The sequence below is a fragment of the Triticum urartu genome, chromosome 1A, assembly GCF_056163025.1.
Source record: "Triticum urartu cultivar PI428250 chromosome 1A, HENAU_Tu73, whole genome shotgun sequence".
Classification (NCBI taxonomy): Eukaryota; Viridiplantae; Streptophyta; class Magnoliopsida; order Poales; family Poaceae; genus Triticum; species Triticum urartu.
Window position 1 is genome coordinate 23252049 of NC_141873.1, and position 10016 is coordinate 23262064.

Here is a 10016-nt window from a genome sequence, read left to right on the forward strand (position 1 = left end):
GGGCGAGGAAAACGAGAGGCCGCGGCTGGATGGAAGCAACGGAAAGACCACCGCGTCCAACCACCACGGAGGTTGAGGAGTCGGAACAAATCAGATTGTAGTTCGTCGACACTGCTGGCTTTCCTAGCTAGGATCCTTGCCACACCTACCAATCCCCAGATCAACGAACCCAAAGCTTCCTGGCAATTGTTTAGATATCTCTAACAACTAGGGAGTTAGCGTGTGGGCCATGGCAGCCATGGCAACGTTTTGCCAAACGTAGACATGTTTATATTCCCGAAAAGAAACGTAGTTGTTGCTATAGTACTCAACCTGTGATGTGCCAGTCATGTTTTTATTCAAGGGAGTACCTAGAACTCATCTAGATGAGATATAATTTGGTCTCATTCATTTTGAAAACAAGAACAAATACAACCCACGTCAGCACACACGCATCTTATAGCATCACATCCAATGGCTATAAAAGATGAATGAGACCAAATTATATCTCATCTAGATGAGTTCTAGCAAAACTGTTTATTCAATAGAGTTTTTGTCACGCTTTATTTGTTTAAACTATTTCTTTATTTTTAAAGAACTTTTCCGTTTTAACTTTGTTGTGATCGCACTTCTAATTTTATCTGTGCAGTTTTACTCTAATTAATGATGGGCACATATATGAAAATATGCAGTCACCTGCACCATTGATAGTCGTGGAAGAATATGCGATTTGCAAATAATGATTCTATATTGAACAATAATTTGATGCCTGGCTCAGGCTTTTTTACTGTAGAGTTTGTTTGGTTTAAAGGAATGTTTCCTCCAAAATATCCATACGTTTCTTTTCTGCACTACATTGTTGTAGATTTCCTGTCAAGAGGATATACGGCTTGGACGTATTAAAGTATGACAGCTATGTCATCCAATCAATATCTATGCAAAATTGTCATGTTTTCTACTCCCTCCGTCCAGATTTATTAGGCACCCTCTTATTTTGGGCTAAAGTTTGACTATAGATTTAAATAATAAAACGTGAACTGTATGTCACAAAAAATATATCATTGGAAACCTCTTTCGAATACAAATCAAACAATATCGTTTTTGTGGTGTAGTCCCTCTGTCCAAGTGCATAAGGCTGCCCATAATGGTAGTATCATGCATGCCAACTAAGCAATTTTGATGAGATGACATAGAATTAAATGAAGAAAGAGATGCTTGAGTATCATATCATGATACCGTATCATATTAAATGATGTGCTAAATGTAGTACTATATGATACCAACTTATGATACTTTGCATTACGGATGTAGTATCATACACTAGTATCATATGCATGATACTACTATATGATACTCCTCATTACAACCAGCCTAAGACACATTAAGAGTAGCAGCGCGACCTAGATGGCTGTAGATTGGACGAGAAGTAGCACCACGACGAGGGAAACCTCCAATCACAGCGGTGCTTTAAAAGGAAGCAAAATCAGCATTTAATCGCTAGTTATTAGGATGCCGTTTCAGCTCTCCATCCAGGCCCACATACCTGATCGCATGCAAAACCGTCTTGAATCTTTTGCCTAGTCAACGCTCGCGAAGGATGCTGGGAGGGGACTGAGGAGAAGTTGATGTTCCACGCCTAAAGGTTGTGGGAAACAAAACCTGGTTTTTGTAAGGTGACATTTGCACTTGGACGGAGGTAGTATGTTTTATATTTTGTTTTGCAAAATGATGATTAAAGCTCGATCCAAAATATTAGGGGGGCTTAAAAAAGCTGGATGGAGGGACTATGTTTCTATTTCAGGCAGGAAAGGATACAAGTAACAAAGAGAGTATTGCATCCGAAGCGCATGTGTTTGCGTGAATATACGTGTGGATTTAGGACTTTGGACGCTTGGCATGCCGCCCACCTTCAATTTTCTTTGTTGTTGTTGTTGTTGTTGTTGTTGTTGTTGTTGTTGTTTCTGCCCAAAATGTATTTCTCATGTCATGGCGTTCGTCGTGCACAATTTGTCGTAAGTACACAGCCAAGCAATCTAACGAACGAACGACACGAATGCATGCATCATTTGATCGTCAAGTCGACCCAAATTGTGCAGCTAGCGTCCGTCTACAAATTTCTGAAGTTCATAACGTGAATATAGCACAACCGAAATCCCAAAAGTAAATGAGATGTGGTACATGCGATCGACACGACAGGCTGATTCCATCTCTCAAATGAGATGTGGTACAGAAACAAGCGAAGCAAAGCAACAAAGAAGTAGCCTTGCGTCTCAACGTACCACAAGAAGTCGACCTCCGGATTGGTAAAGGTCGCATATTCATAAGTTCAAGTCCTAGCTAAATAGAAACGTACTAGCTACAAATCAAAGTACAAATAGTACCGTAGGTTCCGTACCTTGTTGCTGTTAGGCAAGGTTTGAGTTTAATTGCTTGGGTACACATTGTGCCAAGATGCTGTTACCGAGATGAGGACCCTCACGACCATGCTTTTGTTCTCCTACTAGTTAATTCGCTACTTTGTTTTCTCAAGCCAGCTCAACCCATTAGCACCATCTAAGCCAAGGGTGGGACACAAGATGCCCCACTAGCTGATTTGGTGGTGCAGATCGATCGACACGTCCGGCCAACAAGCACAAGCCACGCGTGACAAACCACATTTGCTCCCCACGCCCGCTGCTAGGGTGCTGTCAGCACGGGTGAAAAGGGATTGTGCAAAGCAGCAATCGTGTGCGTTTGGATCATTAGTCAATTCGAGCCATATCCAGCGAGGCTAGCTAGCTGTTTGTAAAGACAAAAATAAGGAACTTTAGTAATCAATCTAGCCAGTGCGTACTGAGATGTCTCTCCTCCGTCGGCAAGCACCGGTGTTACTGGCTAGTATGCCTCCTTAATGATAGTGTCACGATTTTCACCACAGTTGTTGCTAATAGGCTCGATGCAGTTATCGAGCATATTGTTTGGCCGTCCCAAACAGTTTTCATAGAAGGAAGGAATATCCTCCTTGATGGTGGTGTCATCTTTCATGTGACCGTCCACGAGTTGCACCAAAAAAACATGAGTAGTGTAATCTTTAAAATCGACTTTGTAGAAGTGTGTGACATAGTCAAACGGCTCTGATCTGCTCCACGCCCGACCAGCTGCGCCACCTCCTATAGCTACCGCCTCCTCTCTACGCCCTGGCTGTGGCCCGACTCCCTCCGGGCGGCCGCGCCACAACCCGCGCCGCCCCCTATAGCTACCTTCGACGTCACCTCCCCTCTACGCCCTGGCCATGGCCCGACTCCCCCCGGGCGGCCGCGCCACAACCCGCGCCGCCCCCTATAGCTACCTTCGACGTCACCTCCCCTCTACGCCCTGGCCATGGCCCGACTCCCCCCGGGCGGCCGCGCCACAACCCGCGCCGCCCCCTATAGCTACCTTCGACGTCACCTCCCCTCTATGCCCTGGCCATGGCCCGACTCCCCCCGCGTGGCCGCACCCGCGCCGCCCCCTGCAGCTACCTTTGATGCCGATAGCCCTCCATGCCCCTGTCCCGGCCCGGCTTTTCCCAATCACCTTCGCCGTTGATGGACACGACGAGAGGGACGCCCCGCTGCCTCCCTTCCCTCCTTCATCAAGCTGCTGTCAGCGGCCACAGCGAACTGCCCCTAACCTCGTTAGCTCTCGTTCCAGCCACCTCGCGAGCCCCCGTGTTCCGCATCCATGTGCTGCACCTCAAGCGTGCTTCCGCAAGCGTGGAGCGCCACACGCGCACCGTCAGGTGCTCGCCCGTGTGCTCCGGCGAGCAGCATGCGTGAGTTCATAGCACGACTTCGTCAATGCCACAAGCGCTGCCGTTCCCGGTAGCCGTGCGTTGATGGGACTCGCCCCAGAAGCGGAATTGACAGTTGGTCCCGAGGCAACAAGGTGCTCAGAGATAGCTACGTACCCAACGGTTAGGCCGGCGTCGTTGACCTCCACATCTTGTGCGCGGATGGAGGTGGGCGTCAGGTGGCGCCGTCGAGCTCCTGGAAGTCCCACTACACACAGGAGGCAGACTTAGTGGTTGGGCCCGCGCCGGCAAGGCGCGTAGAGATGGCTGCAGATGGTTGCAGGTGCATGGCGCGGTGGTGGCGGTCGGCATTGCGCTGCCGGACCGAAGGTGTAGGTGATGTGTGTGCACACGAGGTGCTTGTCGAAATGCCGGAGAGACTTAAAACTTACGAATGCTAATTTGACCTAATTTTTTGGTTAACTGCTGACTTTCTTTGCTAGCTCATCCGAAATTCTTTCTTCAGGAGGATAACTTGCTTGAGTACCTTACTTGAAAACAAACCGCTTGAGCTGTAACCGAAACAGAAAGGTTTGCCTTAAAAGGAGTCTTCCTACCATACCATGATGCATGCCTATGTTATAGTGCATTAAGCTTTGTCAGAAGCAAGCAAGATGATTAAGCGAAGCTTCGTAGATGTTTTGAACAGAGAAGCCCATGCTCGATTATTTCGAGCACAGGCTTCTGAGGAATCAGACGATTCGAGTGAAGTTTTTTGTAACGTATCAATAAGATATATATATATATATATATATATATATATAGAGAGAGAGAGAGAGAGAGAGAGAGAGAGTCTAGTCAACCATCCACATGTTTATTTTCTGCCAAGTCAGCCTGACATGTGGGTCTCATCTGTCAAAAACGTTGTTAGAATGAGTTAACGCAAGAATGGTGGCAATCCATTACACTAGCCATGAATGTGATGGGTTTGAGCATTTTACTCGAGACTGGTCGTATCATCTCCGCCATCAAGGTGTTCATTGGGTCATCGTCATCACTCCTCCTCGAGCCAGAGATTAGTTTTCTTTACGTCGTTTTTGCAGCGTTGTAGTATCAGTTTTGCTATATTAATTCCAGCTCCAGGACCTTCTGGTCGAAAAAACAAATTCTACACGAATTATAAATGGCACGTATAGCTGTCTTCAAAGTCCAAGCACACTTGTTATTACCTGTGAACAGCTAGTACCCGCATGCATTCCCATGCAGCCCCTGACGACGACCGAAGAAATACCAAAAGAAATCAGCAACTTCATTCATGGTTCCAACGGCACGTGGTTCCAACGTTCAGCGGCAGGCGGACTGCCGCCGCCAACCACGCCACGCATGCAGTTTCGTTCGGTGCCGCCACGCCGGATTGCGTTGGCAGAACATTTCCAGGCTTCCAGTCAGCGGCGTAGCCTTCCACCACTTGCCTTGCGCTACGCTAGCTCCTGCGTAATAATAGTATTAGAGCGTGACGAGTATGATTGGCACTAAGAAAATATAGTTGGAATATAATTCTAAGAAAACAAAATTTGCTCTAATATTTTCATAGCATCTATTAATTATTGGCCCGTAGGTTGGAAATTTGGAATACTATATTTCCTCACCATATGGTCAACTCTTTCTTTAGAACCGGGTGTTTGTACTAGACTGATTGTAAGAGAACATTTAAAATGCCATTGGTATGCCCATATTTGCAACTTCATACGTAGTACGGTAAAACCAATTAGGGGTGGCAAAATTTCTACAGTTATCATTGGTAATCGTAGTGTTTAACTCGTCATCAAGGCCATGATTGTGGACTACTTCCTCCATCCGGGATTATGGGACCTCCTAGTATTTTGATTCAAACCTTTGGTCATCTACATGCCTAACAAAATGCTATGGGTTATATAATAAAAAATATACTACTGGATTTATGTTCAAAAGAGAATTTTCACCCTAAATTTTTACCCTAAATATGAGGGGGGCAAATGAACCCATTCAGAGGAAGTAGGCACCAACCAATAAATTTAGCATTTATTTTAAAATAGCACATAGCCTTGTGTCACTCATCTTCGGGAAGACACGGGCATACGCCGCCACCACCACCACTAGTCCACCCCGCCCCCATCTCTTTCTCCCTACCCCCCACGCCGCCATGGAAGGGTGTTCGTAGCCAAAGCCCGTGCGAAGTTTGTGGTATAGGGGTTATTTCTCTCGTGTGGTGCGCAGTCTCCGCTGTTACAAGTGATGGTCCTGTCAGTTCGTCGGCGTCATCTGACGGCGGAGGTTGGCAGCTGGGGTGGGGTGTTAGAGGCGGCGGATCTCCGGGCATCCCCTGCACAGGATCCTAGATCCAACATATATACGGCATTCAGCTAGATCATACAACCCGCTAGCCTACTCATCTACATGCTTTAGGTGGGGTACGTTGGTCCAGCCATTTCTGGAGCAGTTGCCGGGATGGAGGTGCCTTGGTTGATCGCGGCGCAACCTAGTTGCTCTATGTCCCGTCTTATTGCCTCTTGCTTGCATATTGGGCAAGGCGAATTTTCTTGTTGCCGATCGCAATGGATTTGGTTGCAGTGACAGGTCAGGAATTTAATCATGTGCAGTCAACTCAAAGTTGTGTACTCATATGTATGCATTTACTAATTTTCTTTTGCATGATTTCTACTCCCTCCGTTTTATAATATAAAAGCGTTTTGTACGCTGTTGTAGTATAAAAAGTTCTTATATGTCATTGTTGTCGAAAAGTTGTGTAGTCTCTCCTCAACGAAAGAGTTGTGCAGTCGAGTGAAGACACATCCATGCACGGCTTGGTCACTGTTTGGTCGCTAATCCGGGGGGATTAGCTTGCGTAGCATGCATGCCAGAGAGGCGTCCTCTTCCATGGAGAAAAAATCAAGTGGTGTTGGTGAAGAGACGAGACGAGACGAGGAGTCGCTAGTCGTTATTACCTGTGCACAGCTAATACCGCCGGCCACGCGTACCCCCTGACGGCGACCGGAGAAAGCCAAAAAGAAAAGAAATCAGCAAGCAAGCAAACAGTTTCGTGCATCCGACGGCAGGCATGCGGACGCCAACCAACGCCACGAAGCTTCGTCCACCAACAACGGCCGGATGGATCGCGTCGCCAGTCCATTTCCAGTGGGTCGGTCAGCGGCGCTTCCTCACCAAGCTCCCTTCCCTTCCCTTCGTCCTCAATCCAATCCACCAGCCCGCCCCGCCCCCGTCCCCAGCGACAACTCACCGGCCGGAACGCGGTTTTACCTGGCTACCGGCGCTTAAAAGACGCCATCGCCAGCCAACCACTGAACCACAACGCAACACCACCACGCAACGCATCCCGCTCCATCGCCATTCGCCACACCCACCGCACACACGTCTCTGCGCGCGTACGTGCCGAGCTCTGACCGGACGGGCATGGTGCACCACCACCGGGCGAGCCTCCTGCAGCACCACGACCAACAGAAGCTCGACGAGGAGAAGCAGCAGGTGGAGGAGATGAAGGAGCTCCGGGGCCGGCTGGTGGACTACGCGTGCCACCACCGCAAGCACGGCCACGACGCGCTCCTCCTCATGCTCGCCGGCTTCGCCTTCGTCTCCTGCCTCCTCCTGCTCCTCCCCAACAGCCCCTTCTCCGCCGCCATGGACGACCTCCTGCAGCTCGGCCGCACGCATCGCTGCGACCAGGAGATGGCGCCCACGCCGCCGGCGCCCTGCGCGGGGGTGCCCTACGGCGCCGTCTGCTGCGACCGCTCCTCCCCCCGCGCCGACCTCTGCGTCATGCGCGGGGACGTCCGCACCCACGCCGCCTCCAACGAGCTCTTCCTGCTCGACGCCGCCGCCGCGGCCGACGAGCGCATCCGCCCCTACACCCGCAAGTGGGAGTCCAGCGTCATGAGCACCATCGACGAGCTGCGCCTCCGGGCCCTGCCCGACCCCGAGGGTGCTTCTGCTAACGATGCAGTGCCAGCGCGCTGCGACGTCCGGCACGACGTCCCCGCCGTCGTCTTCTCCACCGGCGGCTACACCGGCAACGTGTACCACGAGTTCAACGACGGCATCATCCCGCTCTACATCACCGCCCGGCGGTACAACAGGAAGGTGGTGTTCGTGATGCTCGAGTACCACGACTGGTGGATGACCAAGTACGGCCACATCGTGGAGCAGCTCTCCGACTTCCCGCCCCTCGACTTCTCCAACGACACCCGCACGCACTGCTTCCCGGAGGCCGTCGTCGGCCTGCGCATCCACGACGAGCTCGCCATCGACGCGTCGCGGATGCCGGGAAACCAGGCCGGCATCCAGGACTTCCGGCACATGCTCGACGACGCGCACCGCGGCCGCATCAACGCCATCATCGAGGAGGAGAACGCCGCGCCACAAGCCTCCCCGGCGGCGGCGGCACTAGCGAAGAAACTCGTCACGGAGCAGCTCGCGGACGACGACAAGCCGCGGCTGGTGATCGTGTCCCGGAACGGGTCGCGTGCGATCGAGAACGAGCCGGAGCTGGCGCGGGAGGCGGCGAGGGCGGGGTTCCGGGTGACAGTGCTCCGGCCGCGCCCGGACACGGAGCTCGCGCAGATGTACCGCGTCCTGAACGGCTCGGACGTGATGGTGGGCGTGCACGGCGCCGCCATGACGCACTTCCTCTTCATGCGCCCGGGGTCGGCCTTCATCCAGGTGGTGCCGCTCGGCACCGACTGGGCCGCCGAGAACTACTACGGCGAGCCGGCGCGGCGGCTCGGCCTTCACTACATCCCCTACAAGATCCTGCCGTCGGAGAGCTCGCTGTTCCGGCGCTACGCCAGGGACGACCCCGTGCTCACCGACCCCGTCGCCGTCAACGCCAAGGGGTGGCAGGTCACCAAGAGGGTGTACCTCGACGGGCAGAACGTGCGGCTCGACATGGCGCGGTTCCGGCGGCGGCTGCGCGAGGCATACGGCCACTGGGCGGCGCAGCGGCGGCGCCAGCAGAGCCAACCGTTGTAGCATGGGCGGTGTCCATACTCCATACGTTTTTCTTTGTTCTTTTTTTTTTCTTCCGGCGAGAAGATGCATGATACTGTATAGAAAAAATATTTTTGTTGTTTACGAGGCGAGTGAGATTGGTGATGACACTACTAGTTAGCATGTGCAAGATTCTTTTTCACATGTCAAGCCCAACAGATGATGTACATAATAAATGGAAATGCAGAGTCTAAGTAAACGCCTCTTTGGTTCATTCACAAGATTTGAAAAACGAAAATTTTAGAGAACGAAACGTTCTTTTTTTAACACACAGTCGTAGACGCGTGTACATACGCTCATGCACTCATCTCTATGTATGCCACACATCTAATTCCTATTAGCACCTTTGAGAGACTCAACCGGCACATCATTTTGAGATTGACAAAGTCGCGTCTGGCGCCTTCTTAGTCGATGAGAACGTTCTCTTCCACCGAACACACATCGTCGAAAGGCCTGAAATCTTTCCATATATATATTATAATTATATTATATATAGTGACGATTGGAACGACGTGCTTTCTTTTCCATTGACTGTATCTCGATGGATCGTGTCGGTTATACGGCTGCTCGAAGATTCGAGGTCGAAGCGGTTGTGGCCCTCGAGGGGATTCTGCCGGTAGCTTGATGTCTGTTTCTGCCCAGCAAGACATCCCCCACGTCGCTGTCTTGTTGCCAACGAACGATGCATCCTCCTCCTAGGATCAATTCCTCCTCCATCTTCCTCCACCAACGATGCATCTGCACTTCTCCATGACCACAACTCAATGGAGCGGAGAGCAGGGCAAGGCAGCAACAGGAGGGTTACAGCTATGAGAGTGTGGAGAGATAGCAGCATCGCGATCCAGTTGGTCTCCGGACGATCGGCGGCAACACGGGCCCGTCGATATGGCAGTTGTACGCACGACCAGGATTGCTAAACATAAAGTCTAGCGAGATTGCCATGGAAAATCAGGATAAGTAGACATGTGAGATTGCAAGAAAAAACAGACATCATTGGTGGAGGAAGATCAGCTGCTCAAGTTTTCCAAAAAAGAGATTTGCTCAAGTTCACGAGAAAGCGAGCAAAGACAATATCATTATATCAATCGCCACGGACGCCTTCCTCAAGCTGATACAAACGACGCCCAGGCGAAGGCTGATCTGGCATTGGATTTGCAGGGATGTATACGTCTCAAGCATTGGCCGTCGGAAACCGGATGCACGCACTCGGCAACAAAAATAACTGCCCAGGTTTGTACGCCTAAAA

General features: G+C 50.9%; 1 protein-coding gene across 1 annotated transcript; it reads left to right on the top strand.

The window, feature by feature from the left end:
- Positions 1-6967: 6967 nt before the first annotated feature.
- Positions 6968-8854, top strand: LOC125543788 (xylan glycosyltransferase MUCI21). The gene has a single exon (XM_048707260.2). The coding sequence runs from the start codon at positions 7181-7183 to the stop codon at positions 8750-8752; it is 1572 nt and encodes a 523-aa protein (XP_048563217.1). The 5' UTR covers positions 6968-7180; the 3' UTR covers positions 8753-8854.
- Positions 8855-10016: the final 1162 nt, after the last annotated feature.

Bases quoted from the DNA above. Each gene is read 5' to 3' on its own strand.
- LOC125543788 (XM_048707260.2), top strand. From the start codon at position 7,181: ATGGTGCACCACCACCGGGCGAGCCTCCTGCAGCACCACGACCAACAG.